Source organism: Melanerpes formicivorus, unplaced genomic scaffold (genome assembly GCF_026170545.1).
Source record: "Melanerpes formicivorus ecotype bairdi unplaced genomic scaffold, bMelFor1.0.p_v2 SCAF_21, whole genome shotgun sequence".
NCBI lineage: Eukaryota > Metazoa > Chordata > Aves > Piciformes > Picidae > Melanerpes > Melanerpes formicivorus.
Genome location: NW_027142373.1, coordinates 4093969 through 4121535, shown reverse-complemented (window position 1 = coordinate 4121535; position 27567 = coordinate 4093969). Strand labels below are relative to the sequence as shown.

Sequence of the window (27567 nt, the reverse complement as noted above, 5' to 3'; positions counted from 1 at the left end):
TAGCTGGAGGATCATAGCCAGAGGAAGGTACACATCTTAATCTGTGGGCACATGAGCTCCCATGCTGTTCGGAGTCTGCTCTGCCCACTGTGGTGAGACAGGAGGTCATGTTAATGCATCCCTCTCTAAAATGCATCCCTATCTAAAAGATACCAAATTTTAGGTGCAGATAGGATTATTTTGGCAGCTGCTGCAAGGCAGCCAGTGATGCCTTTGTGTGGAGCAGCTGGTGGACAATACATGATGGTTTCTGGATGAGGAGGAGGCAACTGGTGGAAATGCAACATGCAGAACTTGCTGACTTAGTACCCATGCATGTTTGACTGCACACTGAAAACTCATCTGCTTCCTCCCACATGTAATTCCTCCCTTGAAGTGAGCTTTCTTTCCTCTCCTCTGCATTTTCTAATTAGTGCTTTGAGCAGCTCCCAGTATTATGAGTGTCACCGCTGTGACGGGCAGGCTGGTAGCTGAATGTGGCAGATTGCTTCTCTGGGTTTCACTTCATGGCATCTTCACCAGGATTAAGCAGGTGATTCAAAGTGGATGTGTTTAATTAGGATTACAGGAGAAAAACCTGCTAGTGTACAGCAGCAGGCATTGACAGTGCCACCTTCCTCTACTCTGCAGTAAGGTCAAGGTGTTTTCATTGCATTTGCATTGGGACTTCTCTGTAGTGGAAGCCTTCCAGTCCCAGTGGAACTTGATGTCTGTATTTTTACTTCTCAAGTCTCACTCTTGAGCGTCTTGCTGCAGGAAGGACATTGAGTTGCTGGAGCAGGTCCAGAGAAGGGCAGCAAAGCTAACGAAGGGTCTGGAGAACAGGTCTGGTGAGGAGTGGCTGAGGGAACTGGGGTGGTCTCGACTCACTCTTGCTGGATAAACAGCCTCACTAAGTCCATGCTTTGCCACACCTCTTACTTTATGCCACATTTAGAAGATCTCCTCTCCTCAACAATCCCATCAAACTGTGCCACAACAGGAACAGAAGTATTCTGTGGCCTCCTGGACAGACCTGGCTGCCAGGCTGAGGCCCACGGGTGGTGTAGCAGCATTTTCCTTCTCATTATGGATCCATCTTTTGCTCACTTACTGATTGAAATGAACTCTTCCTACCCAAACCACTTACACGAAGCTCACTTACTGTACAGAACGTTCTGCCCTTATAATTTACTGACCTTCTGAAAAATACCCCTTTTTATTTCTTGATGAAATACTCTTTTCCATAGGCAAGCAGAGATTGTCAGAGAAGGGCTGAGGACAAAATATTTTCTCATTTTCTCTGCATAAAGGCCAGTAGTTTTTCCAGATACAGTTTTGGAAGTGCTTGATCTTTCATAAAGCAGCATTGATCCCAGCAAGCCTTTGGGAACTTACTGGTGACGGAATTAAAGGGAGAGTAACCAAGCATGTCAACCACTATAATATGAAATGAATGTCCCAAATCTGTGTTTTAAGGCTATATTATTGCTAAAGGACAACTAATAAAGATTGCCTTTATGTAGGATGTTCCAGCTGAGAATCTTGTTATTACCTCTGGTTGTGTAATATAATTCGGAGTGGGATTGATTTTGACATCCTTTGCTTAGAAACATTGAGGCAATTTTTAATTCTTGTGCTGCTGTTATTCCAGGGAAGAAGATAGACTCACACAGAGACTATAATTTTCTTTAGTAGCCAGGCAGTCCTGCTTTATTGAACTGGTGACTCACTGGTTTCCTGAGAAACTACACAACTTACCAGTTCAGCTTCTCTTTCAGGCAGCTAAAAAAATGTGGGCTATGTGATGTGTGCTTGCCTTAGCCATTTGCTTCACAGAGAACAAAACCACTGGAACAGGAAAATGAATGCAAGCTCATCTGGGGCAATGACTGCATTGGTTCTCTGTTTGTTCTGTTGGAGTTGGAAGCTCTGATCCTGCCTTCTCCAGTGTTGGTGAACAATGGCTGGGACATAGAATCATAGAATCATAGAATCATAGAATCACAGAAGGGGCTGGTCTGGAAGGGACCTCCAAAAGTCATCTAGGCCAACACCCTCTGCAGTAAGCAGGGGCATCCTCAACATCCTGCAAACCTTCACAATTCACAGACTCCCTTCACAGTTATTTATGAGGAGACCTGAGAGAACATCTGCACCTCAGAACTCCTCCACGGCAAGCCCAAAAGCATCTCTTAAATAAATGAACAGTGATCTCTGAAGTGGCCTTAGTTAAAGATGACGCACAAGGGCACCTGTGTGCTGTTGGCACCTGCAGCCTTCTGTTGTGTCAGAACTCAGTTTGTGCTTCCATATGAGTCAGATGTGAACACAGAAAGTGCAAAATACTTAACATTTCCATTAGGCTGAACAGCAGAAAGCCCTCTCTTTTTGGTGTAGCTGGTAACTGGCTTCATCCTCAGAGTATCTTCATCAGCAACTTGGGAAAATGTAACAGAGCTTTTTAGGTATTGGAGCTGTTCTTAAATTTTGGTTCCTCTTACAGGAGAGCAAAAGTCTGAATAATGAGAGGATGAGAAAAGCTTTGTTATTGGTAATCTGTGAGTTGAGGTGCACAATTTCAACGTTAGGCACAAATGGATGGATAACAAACATTTTCACTTTGTCTCCTACATTGGTGCTGTTCTGTTCCTCTTTTGACTTCAAAATGCTCATCCCAAGGTGTCCTAAGAACTCCAAAAAGAGTCCAGCTCCCACTGAAACCAATGAGCAGCCAGAGTGAGGATTGCAGGATTGGCTTTCTGAGCTTTTCCAAAGAAGTATGTTCATCTCTGCATGTCACTGTCTGTCACAAGGGTGCACTTTAACTAACATTGGGGTTTTTCTTTCTGATTATACAGATTATTGCATACCAGCCCTATGGGAAGTCAGTGGACTGGTGGGCATATGGTGTGCTGCTCTATGAGATGTTAGCTGGCCAGGTAAGAGTCACTCTCCCTGTGCTTGCTGGGATGTCCTCCTGGCTCTCTGTCACTGCACTGCTTCAAGGCTTCCTAAAGGGTTAGTCCCCAAAGGGTAGACGTTTAGGGGACAGAAGTGGGGCCTTTCATACTGGTATTATCTCCTTGTACTCTTGACTGCTTCCACTAAAAATGGATTTAGGCTTTAAGCTTTTTATATTGCACCCACATCACCAAGCACTGCCTTTGGATGCAGCTCCTTTGTACTGTAATAATGTCTAAATAGCCATCTTCAAAACTGAATGGGAGACACTTGAGCAGGAAATCTCATGTCAAATGGAAAAATAAAATCGTTTAGTGGTTTGAAACCACAGGGAAACATAATAAGAGCGTGTCTACAGCTCTGCATTGCAGTTGGGTCATAAGAATATGGTTTTTGTGTTGTATGTCCTGGGGGTAAAGTGTGGGTCTGAAAAAATGCACAGTTATAGACCCCTCATTCTGCACAGTTAATGAGAGGCTGCTCTCTGAGTCACTCAAGGAGAAAAGCAGCACTGTGCTGCAGTAAATGGTAGAAAATGACCAAATTTAAAGAATTCTATTCATCTTGAGTTGGAAAAGGTTTCTGCAATGGGCTCTCAGTGAGCATTAGCTAAAGGTGTGCATTTCCTAAGCTTAAAACATACATTTTTTTAACAAATGCCTTTAATAATTTCTCTACTCAGTTCTAGTCAACATTTTAGCAGTTTTTAAAGGACAACAATTGCAGTTGTTAGCATTTCCAGTCTGCACTTCAAATATCAGATAACTGAATGCTTTTAAGAAAAAAAGATTTCCCATGAGCTGAGTCCTCCACAGCACCTGTATCCTGGGGTATCACCCACAGGCACTGCCCTCCTCACCTTTATTTAGGTACAAAATACTGCTCTTTCTGGTGGTAGTTTCCCCTTCACAGAAGCAGAGCCTACAGCTGTGTCCTATAAAATCAACAAGAGCTTAATTGGAATTAATTAAGGAATGGACATACCTTAGCACAAGGTAACTCAGTCTCCAAACTTCACCCTTTGAGGTATTGTGGCTATTTGGTGCACAGCACCCTTAGAAACTGATTAAAAATGGTGACAAAGGTAATTCTGCATACATTTAATTACCCTCATCTCCATGCTGGGAGCAGAAATCTTCTCAGTTTCCACCAGAGACTGATAAACACTAAACTTCTGGGTCAGAAGATAACCAAGCTGCAGGTGGTTGGGAGTTGGGTGTTTGTTCCTGAGCAAGAACCATTTCTGTATCTTTTTGGGCATCTGTGATTGACTGAAGGCAAGTTGCTGGGCTGGATGCACCACACCTGTCCCAGTGTGGCCATAGTATTGCCATCTCATTGCACAACAAGTGGAGAATTAAAAAACAAACAAAGAAACAAGCAAACCCCCATCAGTAACTGACCTGTGATTTGTTTCCAACAGCCTCCATTTGATGGAGAAGATGAAGATGAACTTTTCCAGTCCATAATGGAACATAATGTTTCCTACCCCAAATCCCTGTCGAAAGAAGCTGTCTCCATCTGCAAGGGGGTGAGATAGATGATGCTTCTTTAGCACTTAAGTTCCTTTTTGGCAATCCTTGTGAATAACTAAATTTGTCTGGCTTTGATACGGCGCTGTTGTATTTTTAAGTCCAACTTCTGTCAGGTGGTGCTGAGCTATATGGTCATGAAGTGCTCCTCACTTGGTGTCACTGATAAGTATTCGGCTCCTCCCCCTGTGCCTGCATTTTTTTACGGTCAGAGCAAATGTCAGAGTCAACAGCTGCCAACCCCAAAGCAGAATTTATAAACAGGGCAGTGGTGCGAAACATCTCCACCCACCTTGCTCAACCCTTGGCAGCACAACTCTGATTTTGTAGAGTGAGGAGATTTCTTGGCTTGGATGGACACCAGCTACTGCAGCCAGTCCTCAGCCCAGAATGCCCAATGACAGCAGCAGAGCTAAGGAGTTGATGAGAATTGTTTTTAAATGTAAGTGGAGATGAGCTCCTGTGAAAATCTTTAGTGTAAATGCAAGGAAACTGGGGGGAAATCCTGACCCAGCGGTAACCCGTGTGCTTAAAATACATCTTAAACTCTAGTTGATTCAGTTTCTCTTTTTTTGAATCATTTTTCTTTTCTTTCTTTTTGAAGAAAAGAATAGATTTGAATTCAGGGAATTATCTCAGGAAAAAAAAGAATTCATTTGACTTTCCTTTGACTCTTTGTGATTCCCTAGAGTACTGTCAGTCTGTGCCTTTTCCAAACCACTGCCTGTAAAGTTTTATTTCATGTCTTACTTGCAATGATAAAAGATCACCGCACTTAGGGTTGGTTAATTTGATGTTTACTTTATTCCTTTGCTTTGCAACCACTGGTGAAGTATGGTACTTGAGCTGGAGAGAAATCCCTTAAGGGCAGATCATTAAAAAATGTAAGAAAAACATTTAGACCAACAAGGTAAAAAGAAAAGCCTCCTGAATTTGGGATCCTGTCCCAGTGTGGATGTGCTGGCTGACAAAAACTAAATGTGATATAGCTTTGTAAAGTACCTGCAGACTGATGCCTTGTCATTAAAATAGACATTAAACAGCAGAGTTTGAGCTGGGTCTAGGTAGCCCTGTTTAGCACTCCTGCTTGCTGCTGTTCTGTTGGGTGCTTACCCAAAGGGAGATCAGAAAGATAGAACTGCATCACATCGCTATAAGTTCAGGCCTCTAATACAAGTATGTTTGTTCATCATCTCTATAAAACTAACAGTTTGATCCCACATTTCAGTGAGCATTCTACTAGAGCTAAAAAGTCAACATAAGGAAGCTCAGCAATCTTGGGCCTGGGAACCACTGGGCAAGATGAACCTGCCCTCTTTGCTCTTGAATTGTCTGCTCACCATCTGTTCCACTGGTTCAGAGCTTGGTGGGTTTGGTAAATGCAGCAGCTTCAGAAAGAATTAAAACCACTGGAATCATTGTTCACATTCTCTTGTTAGAGCAAGGGCTTTAGAAGAGTTAGCAAAAATGGGAAAGCTGCTGTTCAGCTTGAGGCAGGATGTGATTCCTAGCCCTTTCCCAAAGGCTGCTGAGAACTGCTTGTATTTTAGGTTCAGAATTGGAATCAGATCAACTCAACATTTGGAGGGAGACTAAAGCAGTACAGCTGAGATTTTAAAAAGACCTATTGAGGTGTCACTCCCTGCAGCATATTAATCATGTCCAATTTGTAAAAGGGCTTTAAAATTCCTCTCTCCCCACCCTGCCCCCAGTACTGGAGCTGAGAGTTGAAGGCTATGTTGCTTAATTGCTAATGTGGACATGGCACTTTGGGACATGGTTTCATGGCCATGGTGGTACTGGGTTAATGGTTGGACTTGATTTTAGAGGTCTTTTCAAACCTAAATGATTCCATGATTCTGTATAAATTGCTGCTCCCAAGCAAGCATTGCTGGTGGGTTTGGGGATTTTTTTTCATTTCCCCCAAGTCTGCTCAATCTATGCAGCTGGATACATTATTGACCAAAATGTAATTAAGAATGGAAGGGAGGAAACAGAGATTAGGTATTGTCAGCTGGGTGCCAAGAAACTGTAAGCTCTGTAATGTCTTTCTCCAACAAGCCCAGAAAAATGAAGGGGGCGGGGGGGTCTGAGGGGATGTTGTACTTTGTACATCTTTAGTATATTGGAATTTATTATGTTTAATTGATTGCTGGAGTAGGGCAGAAGCTGTTCTGGTGATTCATAAGACTGAACTGAAAGACTAAAGGGAAAACTCCCAAGTGAGATGTGAAGCAGAGGGGTGGCAGCGTGCCCTGGGCACTGCATGCCCATCCACACCTCCAGCATCAACCTCTGCTCAACTGGAAATGGGTCTCAAGTGCAGCTTTTAATTTTGCTGCTGGTGTGCTGTCATCAGTGATCAAACCAGAAAGCTGATCTGCAAAAATTAATTTTTGCTTTTCAAAACAATTTTCTTAGCAACTTGTATCTTCAGAGGAGGAGCAAGAGTATCACAATCTGGGCAAAGTCTGTCTTACTTGCATCCCAGCGTTAAACTTAAATCATTTGGTGTTTTCTTTCTAACAGCTGATGACTAAACATCCTGCAAAACGCCTTGGCTGTGGCCCTGAAGGTGAAAGAGACATCAGGGAACATGCTTTCTTTAGGAGAATTGACTGGGAAAAACTGGAAAACAGAGAGATTCAGCCACCTTTCAAACCCAAAGTGGTGAGTGAGATGCCAAGCACTTCCCTCGCTCAATGTGTCTGCAGTCATGCTTTCCCCTGGCGGGAGATTAATGCTGGCTTGGTGGTGCTGAGAATCTGGGACACTTCTAAAATAAGGCAATTTGATTATGGCACACCAGTCTGTAAAGCTGCTAATGTTTTGGCATCATGTAGCATACCCCAGTCTACTTTGTTCCTTGCAAAAAAAAAGTATATGCAAGTCTCTGAGCAGTTTGAGTCTTGACTTTCACAGTCAGGCACTGCAGGAGAAGCTGAAAACAGGGGAAAATGTCATATTCACATCAGCCACTTGGTACTTAATAAACTGAGTTCCTGACTGTCTCTGAGCAGCAGCTGAAGTCAGTGATTTAAGGTGTCTGAGTGCTGGGGGAAACTTCCTCTGCCATGGGCTATGCAGCTCAAGGGGTTTGTACTCCCCATCCTCAAGTGACAGAAGCCACATCTGCCAAGTCTGCAATATGATCCCTGGTTTATTTGTAATGTTTGTGACTGGGTTACACTCATGTATCTGTGAGGATGTTTTATTAACCCAAACGAAGGAAAGATGTCCTTACCATGAGAGCTCTTTCCATACTAGCATTTGAGGAGCTTTGTTTGTTGGTACACAATTTCTTCCAGCCTTTGCCATGCTTCATTGACAGGCAAAGGAATGTATTTGCACACAGGAATAGAAGCTTTCAGGAACAGCTGTAGCTTGCTGTGTCCCAGTGTGAAATCTCTCTCGAACACTATTTTGTGTGTGTGTCAGCTGAGTTGTGTGGCTTGCTGTTGCACTGCAGGTGTAGGATCATTGCTCTGGACACTGATTTATTTACCAATACAGACATGCTAGTGTGCTATCACCAACTGGTGAGAGAGGCCAATCTCTGAGGCAGGCCACCACCAGATTATATTCCCTTGAGGTTTTTTTGGCATACAAAGGATTTTTTTCACATCATCAGGAGCTTAGCTGAATGCTCAGAAGAGTGTTTTGTGCTAAGGGGAAAAGCCCTTTTCATATAGTGTGGATTTTGCATGCAGGAAGGAGGGTAAGTAAGTAACATGCCTGGTGCTGCCAACCCTGCCCAGCCAGTCCCCAGAGCTGCCTGTCCCAGGAGGAGCTGCACCTCTTTAAAGCATGTTTTACAGCAGATTTTCATTACATGCTTCTGGAGTCACATTTAAAGAGCTCGTAAAGCAAATCTACCTTCACATCTGGAAGTTTTATTAGCTCAGCAATTGAGTGCTTAGGCTCTCCTTGAAGTTAAAAGTCATGCCAGCATGAAGGTACTCAGAGCTTGAAGTGTGGTCTGCTTCCATCATAGGATGTTTCATGGCAGATCTTGGCTCCTCTTTAGAGCAGCTGTGCTGTGTCTTTGTGGCCATCATGACCTGGTTTGTTTTATACAGACTGATATTAAAATGCACCAAGGCATATTCACATGGAGCCTAACTTCTCCAGCTGAAAATCATCTAAAATCCAAGTCTGAATTTGCATACCCTCCACAGAGCTAGTTTGTTGTGATTGCTGATTCTATTTATATTGATCCTAGAGAGCAAAAACCACACACACCCTTATGTTTGAAGACATGGAAGTATTTATAGGCTTTGTTTGGGGTAGGTGGGGTTTTTTTTGGGTCAACCTTTGTAGGTCCATCTCCTCCTTGGAGCCTGATGGTGCAGGAATAATCCTGCTGCTATTGCACACAGGCTGGTTCTCACTCAAACACAGGGCTGCAGATTTTGGGTCAGCAGTTGGTCGGTTTAAACGTGTTCCCTTCCAGATTGACACTTCACAGGCTACAGGCATAGAATGATTATTTAGCAAGGACATTTGACTCACATTTGTAAGGCTAAGAGTTCTAGAAGTCCTTTATTTTCAGTTCTGCTTTAACACTGCATTAACACTTGCAAGAGCAATGCTGCTTTTCGATGTAAAAACAAACCACAGAATTGTCAGGGTTGGAAGGGACCTCAAGGAGCCCTGCCATGGGCAGGGACACTTCCCACTAGATCAGGATGTCCACATAACTGAAGATTGAAATTTCCTGATAAATTGTTATATTCACACCCCAAAGATACCCAAATTTCACATGAGTTCTTTCTTAGCTTCCACTAGTGTAAGCAACAGGGAGAGATCCGGTGGAATCAGGGAGTTTGGTTTCAACTTCCAGCTTGTGTGAATACCTTCCACTTGCTAAAAAAACCAAAAAAACAACAGAAATATAAGAAGAAAAGAGAAAAAGGCACAGCGTCATGGAAGGATGATGCATATCTGATTTAGCAAAAAGTCTTCCCTCCATAAATAGCCCTTTTGTGCCTGCTCTAAGCTGACTGCTGCCTCTAAATAAATTTGACTGTTAATTTGGGGATCCACCAACTTGAATTCCATTGATGCAGAGTTGTCAAGGTTCAGCTCTGCCCATTCTTGTTCAGAGATTCTGTACCAAAGTGTGTTGGCTTCAGTGAGCAGCAGGGTACTGGGTGAGTGCAGCACCATGGATGAAAAGAGCAGATTACCATCAGCCTTTAGCCCATGGAAGTGCTCCTCTGCTGGTCTCCTTCCAAGACTGAACAAATGTCCTTCTGTGAGCACTGCAGGCCACTGCCTGGGCATGCATTTTTCATCTGAAATATGAACCAACTCATGCCTGAGGCAGCAGAAGTTCTTTGCAGCTCAGGTCGTTCAACGTGTCCCGGTCCAGGATGTGCCAGGTGCTTTGCAGGAAGGTTGGAAGCTGTGAGGGAGCTGATTCCAAGACAGCCAAACACCTTGCCCTTGAATTCCCTGAACAGGCCCCTCTTCAGTTGATTACTCCTGTAAATGTGCAGCTTTATTCATGCTGCATTAGTTCAGACAGAGACATGTTTAGGACTGGCCTGCTGAAAGAGCCATTTGCTGCCCTTTCCAAGTTATCCTCCAAGTCTGAAGGTAAATGTGTGATGTCATCCTCCAAATGCAGAGGGAGGTATAATGCAGTGATGGATGGAGAGGAGAGGGTCAGGGACAAAGGGAAGACCCACTCAGTGTCTTTATCATCTAACCACACTGCTCCAAGATCCACTACTGCAGTTAGAGATAAGCAGATTTACCACTTCCCTTTAGACCTCTCCACAATATTCAGGTTTCCTCAGGCATTTTTTTCTTGCACCCAAGCTAATTTTGATCAGGTCCCACTTTTTCATTGCCTCTAATCATACCTCCCTGCCTCTCAAGTGTTTTCTGCGTTACCTCAAACTATCCTTTTTGCAAACCTCATTTGTTTTCTGCTCTGAATGAGTTCCCTTCAGTGTGTAGCTCTACATGACCCCCTTCTCAGCTGGCCTTTGTGGGGCAGATCACTTTTCTTGGACAAAACAAGGAGGAAACAGGTGATAGCACATTCTGTAACAAAAATCCATTCCCAGGACACACTCCCTGCCCTCCCCAGGACCTGAGCTCTGCTGGCATTTATGAATCTGTACCAGAGTTTAGAGGCTGTAAAATGAAAAATCAAAGGATAAAAAATGAATTACAGTGAGCTTTCTGCAGCTTGGGAAGGAAACAGAGACCAACACCGAGGTTTCATTTTGCACTGTAAAGGTTTTAAGGATGTGATGGGTTAATGCCCATCCTGGAAGCAGGGTGGGTAGGGCTTGTAAGAGCATAGCCCTCCCTGCAGGGGGCAAGCCCTCCTCCCCCTGCTTCCAGGATGGGCGTTAACCCATCTAAAGGAGAATGAAATGACTTGGCAGGTGAAGTACCTTCTGCTGTGCCCGTAATATTATTGTTTTTTGCCTTTTTTATGGCAGTAATTCTGGATATTTAAGCCTCTTTACCTCCTTGTCTCATTCTGGTGGATAGAAACTTTCCTGACTCTGTTTTTCATCACAATTCATCCATTTAAACTTTTCTGTTTGCGGGGGTGTGGGTTGGGAAGGGGTTTGTTACCATTTCTAAACTACTCCTAAGAAACAGGGGGAAAGTCTTGCATGCATCCTGAAAAATCTGCATGAAGCTGGAGCTGCCACTGCATCACTGAGATTTGTTGAGCCCTTTTTTCCCCTGTTTTTCTCTCTCCTGTTTTTTCTTGCAGTGTGGCAAAGGGGCTGAGAACTTCGACAAATTCTTCACGCGAGGCCAGCCGGTGCTGACCCCCCCAGACCAGCTGGTCATTGCCAACATAGACCAAACGGATTTTGAAGGGTTCTCTTACGTCAACCCCCAGTTTGTACACCCCCTCGTAGAAAATGTAGCATGAAACGTCCCAACAGGAACAAATCCCACGGTGGGGAACTGTCTTTAACCCTACAATTTTTAGGCTTTTGCCTCGTTGATTCCCTCTAGGCCTGGAAATTGTAGGGTTAGATGGGGGAAGGTGGGGGAAAGGCCACTCTTTCAGGATTTGGGCTTTGCAGCAGTGATGTGTTGTCTTCATGGGAGATCAATTAATGTATGGTGCCCACTTAACTCTTCTAGAAGTCACCACTGACTTGTCTAAACTGACCCAGGTTTTGGTATGTTAGAGATCTTTGTAACTTCCCCCTGCCCTTTTGCTCCCTTTCCCACATTGCTGTGTTAGAAACGATCTAACATGTGGTCTGGAAACAAATCCTAACCCCCAATATTTAGTCCCTATCAGGGGGTGATGAGAGATGAGAGTGCTCTACCCTGAGGGACTGCTCCTCCCTGCTCTGCCCAGTGACTTCGGGGAGCTCAACAGCACAAGAGACTGAAACAGCAGCCCCGGGGAGGAGGGGAATGGTTGAAATAAATTGTTTGGGAAGTACAACAGAAAGAAGTTGGGAGTGGGTGGGAGTGGGGGGGACAAAATTCAATTCAACCCTGAGGCTTCCTGAACTGATCCTCTAAGCAACGCCAAGGTTAAACACACTTCAGTGGTGGCCAGATCTCTAGGATCTTTGCTACGTAGCATGTGGTAAACTCAAGGGTGAATTTTTGTCTTTGATAATAATGATTATGATAATAATAATAATAATAGTAATAATAACTTTAATAATATTTTTGTGAATTTTAATCTCCATGAGATTATTCTGTGATCCAGGGTGCCATTGTTTGTTCAGTTAATTTAATTTACACCACTCCTCAAAGTTTACTGGTGAACTGGTTCTAATGCTGATATTTTAACTATGACGTTTGTTAACCATGGAATGTCAAACCTGAAATCCCTGCAATCTCCTTTACATGTCTTTATTTATAGCCTGCAGTGTAGGGCAGTAGTAAATGGAAAGAAGCATTCTGTGTGGTCAATAACGTAAACTGCAGCCCCAAGAGACTTCCTGGCTTCTCCAGAATCACTCCTGAGAATCAAGTGAGATTTAGTCTTAAACTAAGCAGTTTTAACTAAAAAAAACCAAAACAAAACGTGAGGCTGTAGAATAATCAAGCCTGAAAAAAAAAACCAAACAAACCCACAAAAGAAGCAGCAGCTGAAACTTGTTTTATCGATAGGATGGAATTTAATACCTTTTACACATGCTTCATGCAATGAATTTTGCATGCTTAGTAGTAACTCTTAATAATAAGGGTTAATAATAAGCAGCTCTCTCTCTTACTGATGTAATCATATCAAGCATCAAGAGTGTTATCAACGTTTTCTAAACCAAATTGTGCTTTATTTGTGACGTTCTCGTTCCCAAATGCCATCCTTTAGGTTTAGCTAAATGTTTTCTTGCTGTTGGTTTAGGGGTTTTATTTGTTTGTTTTGTTTTGGTTTTTTTTTTTCCTCTTTAGGGTTTGGATATTGTGAATGGCTTTAGGGTATAATCTTGTGGGATTGGTTTGTTATTTTGGGGTTGGTTTTTTTTTTACAGTAGATCTCCTTTGAAACAATAATTGCTACCTGCAAGTTTTCTACGAGGTTCAATTAGGCTTTCATTTCACCTCTGCTTATTACATACAGGGAAGGAAATAGACTTTATTTGCAGTGCTGAACACTGTAATTAATGCAATCTTCTCCTCTCCTATCACTTAGAGAAACAAATTTTGATATTTCCTCTTATGACTTACCGGAAGATATTAACCCAAATATCAGTAAATATTAATTTTTGGGGTGCATATTTGGGGTTTGTTACAGCATGTAAAATAGTTGTCAGTGCACTTGCCTTTTTTGGTTTGTTTTTTTCCTTTTTCCTCCCTTCTGCCTTGTTACCCCTAGCAGCCATAGGCACTTTCTGTCTGTCAGATGTGCATGATGATGCCAGAAGCATGATGTCTCTGTTGCTGCATGCAGACTGATTACAACTTTTTTTCCAGCATGTAAACATACTCAAAAGAAGAAGTAAGATATTTGCCATAAAAGAGTTCAATTTATACTAGACTATGTAACTGGTGGGCAAGGGGAGGGTGGGAGGGGAATCTACTTTCTAATCATCTTTTATGACAATAAAACATGGAACCTGTGCCAAAGATTCTGTTAGAAAGATCCAGTCCTGCACACTGGTAACCAGGTGGGTGGGTTTGAGCTGGGGTAGAGTGGGACAGGTTGTGAGTGGGACACAGTTGGATGTGAACAGCAACTGTGTCCTGCTTCTGCAGCTGTGGTGCCCTCAAAGGCTGAGTTTTTGGTGCCTGTGGTTTGTGATTGCAGCCCTCCAGAGGTTTAGCTTTTGCCCAGTCATGGTCTTTTTGCAGCCCCAGCTCCAAGCAAGGAATGTCTCCCTGGGTAAGGCTGAGCAGGTTTAATGGGCAAACTGGACCATTCTGAGCATGGGAAAGTACCCTCTAACAAAGGGCATTGGCCAGTTAACAAGAACTCAGATTGTTGCCTAAATGAACTGAACTCACCATGTTTAAAACCTTTTAGAAGTATGAATTTTAAACCATTCTGTGTCAAATATGTTACCAGACAAGTCTGAAAGTTCATTTTCTACTCTAAAGTATGTTACCTACTTTGCAGATGATGATGTTCACGATAAAGCACATGAACTAAGGGCAGCATTCATGACTGTTTCTGTTCTTCTGAATGTCTTTAGGCTGCCACAGGTTAGGAGGATCTGAGCATCACACTGTAGAAGACTGTAAGAGAGTCAAGAGATTCTGAGGCTCAGGCTGTGAATAGTTAAGGGACTCTCAAGTCAATCTGCAGAGAGGCAGCTTGAAGAATGTGAAGGGAGTAAGAGACTTCTGAAAAAGGAAAATGTTGAAATGCTAGCACACAGGATTTGGAAGTAAGAAGAGCAGTAAGGGGGCAGAACTGAACCAAGCTACAAGCAGGCAGGAGGTCTTATGGGTAGATATGCCCAGTCATAGAATGTATTGGGGTGGAAGGGACCTTTAAAGGTCATCCAGGCCAACCCCACTGCAGCCAGCAGGGATGTCTGCAACTGGAGCAGGTTGCTCAGAGCACCAAACAGCCTTACCTGGAATGGTTGCAGGGATGGGACATCTACCACCTCTCTGGGCAACCTGGGCCAGTGTCTTACCACCCTCTGCATTAAAAACAAAAAATACTTCCTTCAATCTAGTGTAAATCTCCCTCTTTTTTAGTTTAAAAACATCACCAATCAGTTCAGTTCTGTTTCCTGATGAAATGTACAAGGAAGCCCCATTGTGTGGGGGGGCTGTCGCTGGCACAGCTGTGATGGTCAGTGCAGTTCACACCAGAACTGGGCATTAAAGAGCTGGTCCAACATCTGGACAGAGCTGTTCATTTTCTGGCTACCTGTCATAACCAATTTCTTCAGCACTTGCATTTGCTTCCCAGTTGTTCTGATGTAGAAGCAGGAATTCCTCTTCAGGGTTGCTACCTGCAGTCCCTGGGCTTGCCACAGCTCATGTAGTCTTCTGTACATGCTTATAACACTTAGGAAAAGGTTCTGCAAGCTCCTGGGTCCTGCAGGAAGCAGACAAGGTTGTGTAAAGCAGGGACTAACTATTTCTGTGGTTCCTCACTGCTCTGCCCAGTGCTTTTCCACGTGAACGCTCACGCTTGAGCCAGCCCTTTCCATGAGAATTCGTCATCCAGAAATGTATAGTGTCAAGTAAAACCTGAAGTACCAAACAAGCCTTTTCATATCTTTTTAAACACAAATGTTATTTATATACTATTTTTCACAAGATTTGGGTTTCTAGAGAACATCTATCAGCAGAGGGAGAGGTACTGGAACTGCTTTTCTTTTGCTTGTGTTCAGTAGCAACCAAAATCTGAACACCCACATCCTTACAAAGATTTCTGAAAGTCAAACTGAGAGTTATAATGCACTGAAGCTGGGATGGAAGTTCTGGGAGCTGTGTTTCCATCCCACATGCACTCAAGTCCCCAGGGGCTCTGGAACAGCCCTGTTTATGCTGGGGGAGGCACAGGCCTTCCACGTAAATCTTCCAGGTTGTTTCCAGGAATTAAATAGGATTTAACTGGCTCCTAGGCAACTTTCTTCATCATTTAGGCATCTGGGTATTTTTATCCACCTTGGAGTTACTTTAGAAGGGTGGTGGGCTTCCAGCATGGCCACTTTGGCTGCTGACCAGTCTCAGTGTTCTTAGCAAGGACTGCACATAGGTAAGAAGGAAAGAGCACATTCCCATAATAAAATACTCCTCCTTAATCCATTTTAGAGGAGAAATGTAATTAGGCTTTCTGATCCTTCATTCTTTCCAGAAATACAAATTGAATTTCCTTTTACAAACTGAAGAAAGTTCTTCTGGAAGTCAGCTGTTAGTTTGAAAGAAACTCATCATATCTAAATGCTATTGGCCTTTGAAATTCATCCTATCTTGGGGGTGAATTGAGTTGAATAATCTTGGGCTCCTGCAAAATGAATAAGGTCAAGTGAGAGAGGATCTTCTAGCTAGAAAGATGATGTGTCCAAGGGCTGGCACTGCGGGGCGGGGGGTACCACTTGGAGGGTCTGTCTTCTGAGTGGGTCCATTCAGATGCAATCCCAGATAAATGCCATAGGAGATGTGTGGGTAGCAGAGGAGCCAGATGCTCTTTATTACACAAATCACACCCTGGGAAATAATTAACAATAACAATCCAATAATGCTATGAGTAGCAAGCATATTACAGTGTTGAGTTTACAGTGGGCTTTGGGACCTGCCAGGAAACTTCTGGAAAGATTTCATGTGATTTTGAGTTGTTTAGTCATGAACATAAATCATTGCATATGTGTTTGTGTCAGGCAGTGGGTCCCCTCTGTGCTGTTGGCTAGGTAAGCACTGAGCTGCCAAGTAGTAAAAGGGTGGACAACTAAATCACTTCTCTCCTCAGCTCCGCACTCTCAGATAAGATCAGAAACAGCTCAGCTGAAGAATTACGGAAGACTTGACTCCATAAACTCGTTTGATTTCTTACCAACCTGTAACTGTGCCAGCAACAACTGGTAATTAAATCGCCTTATGATGAATAACAACCCTGCACTGCAGCCCTCCTGTTCTGGGAAAGCCTTGAGAGGGAGAGGGCAAAGGGGTTCACCTCTCTGCCTCAGTTACCTCATCTGTAAAATGGGGGTAATAATACTTACCTGCCTCTCAGAGAGCTGTGAGGACTTCTTGGGTAGCATTTCTAATCCACTTTTAACCTGCGAAGGGTTGTGTGAGTATTATTATCACTTTTAATATTAAACCAGTTTATTGCATTCACGTGGTACTGCTGGATGTGCCATGTGCTTTCTACTTTTTATAGAGAACTTTAGGAATTTTTCTGAAGCTCTTTGAAGAGAAATCAAATCAGATCTAATAAGTTTCTTACAGAATCTGGAGTCCAGCCTTTGCTAACTGGAGTCGGGGGGCAGCAGGGCGTGATGCTGGCTGCTTGTGGAGGTCAGCTGGCACTTCCCTCTTTTCCTGTTACTGGGATTCCTATGTGCAATTGAAAAATTCCATGGAAATGGAAGTCTTAGCAGAACAGATTCTTGTAGAGTGAGATTCCCTATGGGTAAATAAAGTCAGCAAGGCTGTTTTCTAGCAATGTTTGTACAGCCTCCCATTGCAGGAGGAGTTTTATTCTTTATGCAGCTGGTCCATCTGTGACAGGTTTAGTCTGATGAGATTTGAATGTATTCCTGTGTTGTATATCTTTGTGCTTTGCTTTTTCCCTTGTGTGTGTTATCATAGTCCAGATTTAAAAGAAAACCATCCTAGAAGCTACGATTTACCTTCCGTTGATAGCAGTAGACCAAAAGAAAAGAATGAAGAAGGGGAAAATAAAGTGCAGTCTATTAATAATTTTCATAGTATCCCAGAGTGGTTTGGGCTGGAAGGGACCTCTAAAGGTCATCTAATCCAACCCTCCTACAGTCAGCAGGGGCATCTTCTACTAGAGCAGGTTGCGCAGAGCCACTAACAACCTGACCTGGAATGGACTTCTACCACCTCTCTGGGCAGCCTGGGCCAGTGTTTCAACCACCCTCAGTGTAAATTTTAAACTCTCGTTGCCATTTTAAACAGTGATGTGCAGGAAGAGTAGCAGCAGCACTGGTAACCAGCCCAGCACTGACAACCAGCCCAGCCTGCTTCCATTGAAGTTCATTTCTCACTACAGGACACATTGGAAAGTCCACAGCTATTGTTAAATTAATTTTGTAATCATGAGTTGGTGACAGAAACATTTTAATAGAAAGCAGGATTTTGTTTCTGAACTTTATAAACCTGTCCCTAAGAACTATTTGAATTGTATTGAATTCCTTCCATGTGAGGCAGAGGTTCCTGTGGATCCAGTGGAACTGTGACAGGCTTAGAGCACTCTGGGTGCTTAGTGCTTTGCTGGAGCCAAGACCATGATTTCCAGCATCTGGCAGCACCAAGCCTGTAATCCCCAGATCAGCAACAGCATCAAGTGTGTGCTTGTGCCTGCTGCTGTTGGGCAGAGCAGGGACATTGGTGCTTCCCATCCCGTAGAAATCAGTAGAGTTTGCACACCTGGATGCCTTGTTGACTCGGAGCAGACGAAAACATTCTTGCAGTGATGATACAAATTCAGCCTGGGGCTTGTTTCCTGCTGAGCCTTTCCATGTATTCTCTCCTGAGCTAATAAAATGAATGCAAGAAAAATCCTTTCAACAAAATGAAGCTCATTGCCTCTTTCCTAAAGGTGCATTTCCCATTTGCAGGACAGCACAAAGCCCACCTGAAGCTGTTAAAATGGTTCCTTTAACACTACCTCCTTTTAAGGAGGAGATGATCTCACCAGGAACCCCTTCATCCTTACTACTATTATTTTAAGTCCCAGGTTTTGTGGTTTATAAAAAGGAGAACATTATTTATTTTCCAATCACTCATCTGCAAGGTGCTAGCAGAAAATTGGGAGAGGCCATTCCTTGTTCAATGAATCCAAATGAATCAATCCTTGGAAGAATAGTGGGCGAGGCTGATGTATAAATCACAGCACCCTTTCCCTGCCTCCCCCCCTTAATTTGCAATATCTCCAATCCTTGTTTGCATGAACTGCTTTTTGTTCAATATTAACTGTAGTTTTGAAGCAAGTGTGTATGAATAAAAATCCTGATTGTTCAATTTTGTGGGAGTTTGCTCTGCCTCAGTGAAATTGCAGCCCAAAATTGGACTCTACAAAGCTCAGAGCCTGCAGGGATCACAGTGTGAGCAGCCACAGAGCTCACCCAGACCTCGCTTCTCCAGTCACACAGAATTTAACCTGGGCCCTTTTTAATTCCTCTTAATAAATCAAGAGAAAAAGAAGCTTAACTGGGGAAAAGATGTCGGTGTGTAAGAGGATTTCAGCATGCTGAGAGGTGAGCAGGCAGCTCTCTGAGCCAGCAGATCCTTGGCTCGGTGTCCCTGAGCCAGCAGGTCTGTGGTTTAACCTTCTCAGCATCTCTGAGCTGCTCCTGCCTGGTGTGAATACTGCAGGGGGAAAAAAAACAGCTCCCAGGAGTGAAGTGAGGTTCTCAGGGTGGGGAGTCTCATTCAAAACCTGATGTGAGACGTGCTGGTGGAGGATGTGCCCTCCTTCTAGGCACTGACCTCACTTTTTCACATCCCTGTGTGTGTAAGCCTCAGGTGATTCATTTCACCCTCTGCCACAATTTCCTGGGAAGAGAGTTTGTTTCATGGGGATTGATGATGGTCAGGGCTCACCTTTGCCATTAAATACTTGGGTTGATCCTCCTGGAGGAGAAATCAACACCTCCCAGTCCCAGCAGTCAAGTCCACCTCAAGTCCAGGCTCTCGCCTCGTTTAGTGTGACATCATTTTGTTTTCAAAATGTGAAAGCCTTCTTCAAATATTGTGACAGCTTGACAGACGCTTTCTCTGCTTGCTCTCAGAGGTACTGAGTCTCATGCTAATTCAGTAATTAGGTTAGTTTAATTGGCAGCAAAGTCTGGTTGAGTTTGCCCAAAGGAGTGGTTGAAACTCATCTTTTTTTTTTCCCTAGAGACAGCATTCCCATGCTGCTGCATGCTGCTCAGTCTTCATCTGATGTGCACAGCTTCTCCTGAAGCCCATGGACACATCTTTTCTCAGGTCTTCAGAGCTTTCTGCAGAGCAGAAGAGGGTGTTAGTGGAGGCATCATTGCCCTGAGCTGGTGGGTGTGCAGTTGGTGCAGGAGGGAAGCTGGTCCTTACCCCTCAGTACTGCCAGACTTGCACCTCCCACCACCATGGCTGTCCAAATGAGATGGGTGGGATTTCATTCCCAGCTGTGGCCTTCAGGGTGGACCCTGGAGTCGGCCCTGCAGTCAAGGGAGCACTTAGCTCCCCAGAAATATAAATTGGGATGTTTGGACCTGTCAGGGCTCCTAACATCACAAATGGTCATTATTGATCAACATGAACAGCACAGCCAACCAACCCTTTGCAGTGTCAATTCCAGGCTATACAGAAAGGGGGAAAAAAAGCAAAAGACTAAGAACACCCTTCCATAGCTCATCTCTGCTCCCCTTGCCAGCAGTGGGCACATCACCCTCTTCAGCTATGGCTTAACCAAACCATGGCCAGCAGCAGCTCATGGCATCCTTGGCTTTTGGGTGAGACCAGACTCATCAAACAAGCCTCCAAACACTCTCCAGACATACCCCTGGGGAAAGGCAGGTCTGGTGAAGGTGAGTGTAGGCAGAAAGTGACACCAGCCTGGCATGAATATTGGTACCAGGATCTGAGGAGCTGGTACTGCTTTGGGAGCAAATAGTCTGCAGGTGGTCCTGTTCCTCTGCTGCCCTGGCTAGAGAGGAGATGCACTGGTGGCTGGAGGGGGGGGGGGGAGGGGGGGGCAGGAAATTTGTACAAACTGTGTTTTTGTTGAACTTTTTCTAAAGAGGCAGGATAAGGCTGGTGGTCCCTGGGGAAATGAGTTAAAGGCTCTTGCAGAGGAGGCTGATTCTCTCCATGGCAGCTACATCCCATACATGAGAGCATCTCCACCAGGTATGCTTCCAGCACTCAATAAATCACAGCAATTACTCGTGGCCACCACCCACAGCTGAAGGCACATCCTCCTGCTCCCACCCTCAGCTTCTCTTCAGAGATTTCAGAGAATCACAGAATGTTTGGGTTGGAAGAGACCTCCAGAGATTGTCCAGTCCAACTCTCCTGCCAGAGCAGGGTCACTTGGGGCAGGCTGCACAGGGACACATCCAGGTGTGTTTTGAAAGTCTTCAGAGAAGGAGACTCCACAACCACTCTGGGCAGCCTGCTCCAGGGCTCTGTCGCCTTCACCATGAAGAAGTGTCTCCTTGTGTTGAGGTAGAACCGCCTATGTTCTAGCTTGTACCCATTGTTCCTTGTCCTGTCACTGGGCACCACCCAAAAGAGCCTGGCACCTTCAATTTCATCTTGACACCTACCCCTCAGATATTTATAAATGTTGATCAGATTCCCTCAGCCTTTTCAAGACTAAACAGCCCCAGGCCTCTCAGATTTGGGTGTTTGACTTAGAATATTTTTACAGACAGAGTCACAAATAGAATCTTCTCCTCTGGGAGCTGCTGGGGTAGCTACAATGATGACTGCATTAATTACCATGAGGTAATTACAGTCCCACTCAAGTAACTTTCACTGCTTAGCTGAAAAAAAAACCAAACCCTGAGTAAGCCCCATGGAGCCAAGGAAAAGCTAAGAGAAATCAATGAGGGGTCCAAATCAGGCAAACTCTTGCCACATGTGGATAGGTTGTCCTCAAAGGGATGTTTTCCTTGACTTCATCTGTCACTTCTCACCTTCCCAAATTGATGCTAAACCCAAAGAAACAGGGATCTGACTGGGAGAACAGTCAGTGGCAAGTCTGCAGTTATCTGCAAGGGTTTCTTTTTTTGCCTTTTTTCCCCTCTGCCTTTCCCAAAGAAGGAGCATGAAATGAGGCAGATCTCCTGGGAGATGAGTCAACGCTGTCTCCTTCTCAAGGGACTTGCCACATTCACTGCCAGGGTGATGGTGTCAGACACCAGCTGCCACTTTTACTGTTCATTACTGGTCCCTGAGTCAGCACCCAACATCCCACCTCAGGAGATGTTGATGTACAATGTGACGAAGGGGGAGAAAAAATTCCAAAGTCAATTTAAAGTGCAATACCCATGTGAGAAAAAACAAAACTAAAAAACACAAAAAAACACCCCACAATGGAAGTTTGCTTAGAAGTGGTTTAGATCTTATTCTCACCCAACAAGGGAGGCAAAATCACCCATCTCTTCCTCTGGCACACAGAGAGAGCCTGTGAGTCCCATGCTGGGAATTAATTTCCTTTCCCTTGCAGGCCTCAGTCCCCTCCCCATAGCACAAGGGCTCCCCAAAGGTGATGGTAGCAGGGCTGCTAGAGGGGCTTTTGATGCCATCTGTGGGAGTGGATCTTTCAGGAGATGTGATGAAGGGGTGGACCCTACGTCTCAGGAGCATGGAATGCAGTTACTAGTGACTATTTGGGTCACTGCAAATTTCCTGTTGAAATTGGTTTTGAAAGGAGCTGGGGTTCGCAAGGCTGTGCTGCACAGACTGCTGGTGTCTGCATTAGGTTAATGAAAGATAATCACCCCTGCAGCGAGGCTGAGCCATGGCTGCTCACAGATGTTTGCAGGCCTCTTTTATGTTTGCTTGCCCAGCCCTAACCTCCTGTTCTTGTGAGTTTCAGCTGTGTATGTGTTACGGGTTAGGTGTGCACAGATGAGGGGCCGGGAGCATCTCTGATGAGGAGAGGCTGAGAGACCTGGGCATGTTTAGCCTGGAGAAGAGCAGCCTGAGAGGAGATCGTTTCAATGCTCAGCAAAACCTAAAGGGTGGAGGTGGTGAGGATGGTGCTGGGCTCTTTTCAGTGGTGCCCAGTGACAGGACAGGGTGCAACAGGCACAAACTGCAAGAGAAGAGGTTTCACTTGAACTTAAGGAAAAACTTCAGTGTGAGAGTGCTGGAGCCCTGGAGCAGGCTGCCTAGAGAGGTTATGGAGTCTCCATCTTTGGAGAGATTCCAAGCCCACCTGGACATAGTGATCCTGGGCAAGCTGCTGTGGGGGCCCCTATTTTAGCAGGGGTGTTGGACTAGATGATCTCCAGAGGTCACTTCCAACCTCTGCAATGCTGGGATTCTGTATGTGGTGGGAATGCTCATAGCATGTTCATAGCAGCATTTCAGCTGCTGGATTTGCCCTGGAAGGCTTTCCAGGGACTGGGCTTTCATAAACCTGTGCTTACTCCCTACACGTCACTAGTACGCAGCCCTGGGAAGCACAGGTGCCTGGCCAGCCTGAACACAAACTAACTGTTCCTCAGATTACAAACCACTGTTTGGTTCACATCAGCTTGGAGGATTTGATCCATCACCCCTTATCTCTCTCCCCTGTTCACAGCACTTAATAAAAACTCAGTGCCCAGAACAGAGAGACTTCTGAATCCATATAAAACACTCCACAAAAAGCTTCATTAAAGCTTCAGCATTTTCAGTGACAGTTCCAGGAACACTCTTCTTTTAGCAGGATTCATTTGCTTCTCCTGCAAGTGTCACCATGTCTGAGACAGTGATTAGGTGTGATTGCAGGATAAACCCATCAGAAATGGTTATAAGAGCACCCAGCAATGAGTGCAAAGGGAGAAGGAAGGAAAGAGCAAAAATCAGCAATGAGAAAGCATCCCAAACCTACTTGGATCAGTTCCTGGTCCTTTTGGGATAAGTAATTTAGCATTCTCGTGCCTGATTGACCCTAACATCATTAAAAGATTGGTAATGAATTTCAGTGCTATATAAATCACATGGCAAACTATTACCCTTAATACAAGTGTTATGAGGCTTTAATAATTAATGGCATCTAAACTGCTTTCCAGAACATGACCTTTTAAATCAGATTGCTGTGGCCAGAGCCATCCCTCATCCTGCAAGCAGCCTGATTCCAGCCAGCCTGGGTGGCTCCGATGGGGCCCAAGTGGCCAAGAACGGCAACAGCATCCTGGTTTGTGTCAGGTAGAGTGTGGTCATCAGGACCAGGGCAGAGACTGTCCCCTGTACTCAGCACTGGTGAGGTCACACCTTGAATACTGGGTTCAGTTTGGGGCCCCTCACTACATGAAAGACATTGAGGACTTGGAGCAGGTCCAGAGAAGGGCAAGGGAGCTGGTGAAGGGTCTGGAGAACAGGGCTGGTGAGAAGTGGCTGAGGGAACTGGGGTTGTTTAGCCTGGAGAAGAGGAGATTCAGGGGAGACCTCATTGCTCCCTACAACTCCCTGGAAGGATGTTGGAGTGAGGTGGGGGTCTTCTCCCTAGTACCAGGTGATAGAACAAGGGGAATTAGTCTCAAGATGCACCAGGGAAGGTTTAGGTTGGATATTAGGAAAAAAATTCTTTACTGCAAGAGTGGTCAGGCACTGGAACAGGCAGTGGAATCACCATTCCTGAAGGGTTCAAGAAACCTGTGGACATGGCACTTGGAGACACGGTGGAATTAATCTTAGAGGTCTCTTACAACCTTAATGACTCTAAAGGGCACTGACCTCTCACACCCAGTGAAGAGGTGGGACACGGGCACTTCATGCCCTTCCTAACCTTCTTCCCTCCAGTGTGGGGACACAGGAGCTGGGCAGGCTAGGCCACCACAACAGCAAAAGGCTGCAACTGGTGGAGCTGCTGGGGCAAAGCTGCTGAACTGGCACCTCCTCAGCTTTTATTAGCTCAGTTTAGCTCCCTTTGGTTCCAGAGGGTGGTTTGTGTTAAATGCAGAGCCTGACTTCCGCTCACACGTGCGCCTTTGTTGTACCCTGAGTCAGAGCCTCTTGGAGAGGCTGCAGAAAGCTCTGCACCTCCAGGATTTTTTTAAGCTCTCACACAGCTTATGTGGGTGAGGGGGGATAAAAATAATGTTTCACCTCTCCCTGTGCTGCCTCCCAAGCAGTGGCTGCAGGCAGAAGGATGTGAAGGAGAAACAGCAAACGGAGCTTCAGCTCCAACAGCCCACAGGAGTTAATTCCTTGTGGCACAAGCGGGATGTGAAAATCCTGCCCAGAAAAGGGAGGGAGGCTTGGTGTTCTCTGGGGCCATGAGTGAGCTTCCCTCTTTGCCTACTTTCAGTGTTTGAAAGCTAAAGAAAATTTAGAAAAAACAAACCCAAAAAAGCAACCAATAACATCGCTGCTGGGACAAGGAACAGGATTGTGAGTGTGTGCTGGCTGCTGTGACGGAACAGGACCCAAGTGGAGCAACCCACCCCATGCTCCCATCCCACCTACCCAGGAGCCGTGGGTGCCGCAGTTGTGGATCCCAGCCCCAGGCTGCTGCTGCCGGTTTTGCTCTCTTGTGCCAAGTCTGTTCCACAAACACCCTCTCATGGAAAGAGAAAACCTCTTCAGTCTTTTAGCAAGTGATTCCCAACCTTTGGAAGCTGCACGGGGGTGGCAGTGGGTTCCCCTTAGCACTGTGCTGAGGCTGCTGCACATCACTGGCATGCTCCAGCATCTCCCCAAGCCCTTCTGCCCACAAACCCACAAAAAATAGCAAAGGCTGAGGCAGCTGGCATGGAGCATCTGTCACCTCCCACACAAGTCACAGCAGCTCCAGCACCGTGGCACCAGATCCTTGCCTCTACCTGCTGCCTCTCCTCTCTCCTCAGGCAAACGCTGCCCTTGCTGCCGGATGCAGACATTCCCTTTCTGTGCTCAAAATGATCCTTACAGCCTGGGATACATCAAAGTGGGGCAGTGGCTGTTATCCAGCATGGGGTGGCTTGAGGGGCAGCTGCCCATGGCATGGCTCATCCCAGGCTGTTTGCTGGGGAGATTTGCTGTCTCAATAATTCAGCATAGAGCAAATTAGAGGGAGTGGGAGGGGAGGCAAACCTGAGGTTTCCTATCAGTTTGTGGCCAGAGTTGGCAGCACCAGGCTTTTATTGTGTGATGTCCCAAGTGCCTTCAAGGTGACTTCTGCTGGAAGGGAAAAGACCAGGGGAAAGGTTCCCTGTAGACATCACCTTCAGGAATTAAACACTTGTAGCTGAAAGGAGATGGATCTTAAGTATTCTGCTGCACCACTGACAGCCCAGGGAGAGCTGCTGTAGAGAATTGCTTCTACTCTGGGCCATTAATGGAAGTTTAAATCCCTCCTTGCTAGTAAGATTTGACCTTGGGTGCATTCTGAAAGCTGCCTGCTCAGGTGTCCATGAGCTTCATGTTTCCAAACTGGCTTTGAACGTGGTAGGAAGGGCTGCTCCACCAGCAGGATTGGCAGAGCTGTTCTGGGTAGGTAAAGCTGCAGCCCTGCAAAGCCTGGCACAGCTGAATAATATTATGTGTTTTGCTCACCCCACATGGAGAGGATCCTCCCTACTGGGAAGGAGAGAGCTCAGCAAGAAATAGTGAAAAGAGAGGAGGTCAAAATGACAAGATGGCATCAGGTGGTCTTACATCAAACAAGCAAAACAGCAACAAAAGAATACCAACCCAGAAGCAGCTGTTGCAGGATTTGGCAAAGTCTTGCCCCAAGGTTTGGAGGATGCTGTGAAGATGCAAAATGTTCATTGTCCTACCTGGGATGGCCATGCTGAGCTCCTGGCCAGAGGGAGTTTCCACTTCTTTACCATCTTTTGCCATTAGCAGGAAGGTAGGTTATGGGTGAAGGAGCTGTGGATAGCTGCTAATGAGGCAGGAGAGCTTAGCTGGGGGTTAGAGCTACTCTGGGTGTTTGAGAAGCATCTCTGGTGCCCTCTTGCATCCTGGCCCTGGCACACTGGTGAGAGATGCTCCTGGTGTGACTCCCGGCGTCACGCATGTGCTTCACCATGGCAGAAGTGGCCGTGTGAGACAAGCAGCAATGGAAAACCCATCTGAGCCTTTTATCTGAAGCACATTTGCATAGGAGCAGAGGGGAGTGAGGAGGAGAAGAGGCTGGAGCCCAAAATGTGTATTTCTAATTGATTATATGCATGGCTGCTGGGGCCCTCTTACACTGTAATGGTTAATTATGTCACTGGCTCTGTGTGCTGCAGCCTTTATTCATCTTGTGTTCAAATAATCCTGCACAGCACCCAGGCAGCTCATACAGCAGATTGCCTGGCTGCAGGAAAAATGAAGTTCTGATTTCTTGGGTTGGGGGATGGGGTTTAACAATATAGAAGAAAGGAAAATGATGAATAGCCAATTACTGTATTAAAATAATGTTCCCTGACAGAACATGATGAACATTCAGGTCTACCCTGCCTCTTGTAGCTTTCTTGACTTGATTGGTAATTCCCTCCTGATTAGTCCCTCCCAGGGAAGCCTCCTGCTCCCTGAGGCTGTGTGAAGCTGTGGGTCCTGGAAGACATCACCTCTTCACCCCCCTTTTTCCAGTGCAGAATCCATTCTGCTGACCAAATCCCTACTCACTCCTTGCTGTCCATCCTTGATGGATTTGCTACCTTCAGTTGTTCTTCAAGTGTGAATGAGAGATAGGAAAATACTTTTGGGGGTTGTTCTGAGAGCTGCAGCTACAAAGAAGGATATGCTGAAATAGACATCTTTGCAATGCCAGCCAGTTCCTCTGCAGGGGGCTTAGAGATGAGTCCAGGAAACTGTGCTGAATTTGCTGCTGTTTAGGTATCTCTGTAGTTTTGTGAGGAAGAATATAGGCAAAGGTGCAATTCCTCAAAGCCAAACAAGCAGCGTGCTCAGCTAGGGGCCTTACTGGGAGGCAGGTTCCTACCAGCCCGGATCTTGCTGTGGCTTCACTGCATTAGGCTTCACCATCTTCTGGTTGGAGAAGTCAAAACTTACACATCTGTATCAGCTTCTGTTATTTGTGTAACTCAAACCGGAACCCAACAAGCCAGGGCATGTGGCTCCATTGACTTGGAACAAGCCATCCAACCAACACCTCCTCCCCATCTCACATCTCATTTGACTTTGCATTTTCTGTTTAAAATGGTCACGTTTTGTGAACTGAGGATGATCTGGGCAGAGATGAGGCACATTTTAATTGGAGCACTGTGAATGGGTGACCCACTATTTATATCAGAATATTGAGTTTATTAGACTTGTAATTAATAAATCACTTTTGTCTGTTTTCCTGTTGGGAAGTCTT

The 27567-nt window shown here is 45.2% G+C and overlaps 1 protein-coding gene across 3 annotated transcripts in view; it reads left to right on the top strand.

Annotated features, from left to right (window-relative positions):
• The window catches only part of PRKCA (protein kinase C alpha), a 158076-nt gene extending 139477 nt beyond the window's left edge, over positions 1–18599 (top strand). For all 3 annotated transcript variants that reach the window (XM_068151135.1, XM_068151134.1, XM_068151133.1), the window contains 4 exons: positions 2841–2921; positions 4367–4474; positions 7005–7145; positions 11221–18599. In XM_068151135.1, the coding sequence (XP_068007236.1) occupies positions 2841–2921; positions 4367–4474; positions 7005–7145; positions 11221–11385 (495 nt within the window). In that variant the 3' untranslated portion in view covers positions 11386–18599. The remainder of the gene's footprint in view (positions 1–2840; positions 2922–4366; positions 4475–7004; positions 7146–11220) is intronic.
• Positions 18600–27567: the final 8968 nt, after the last annotated feature.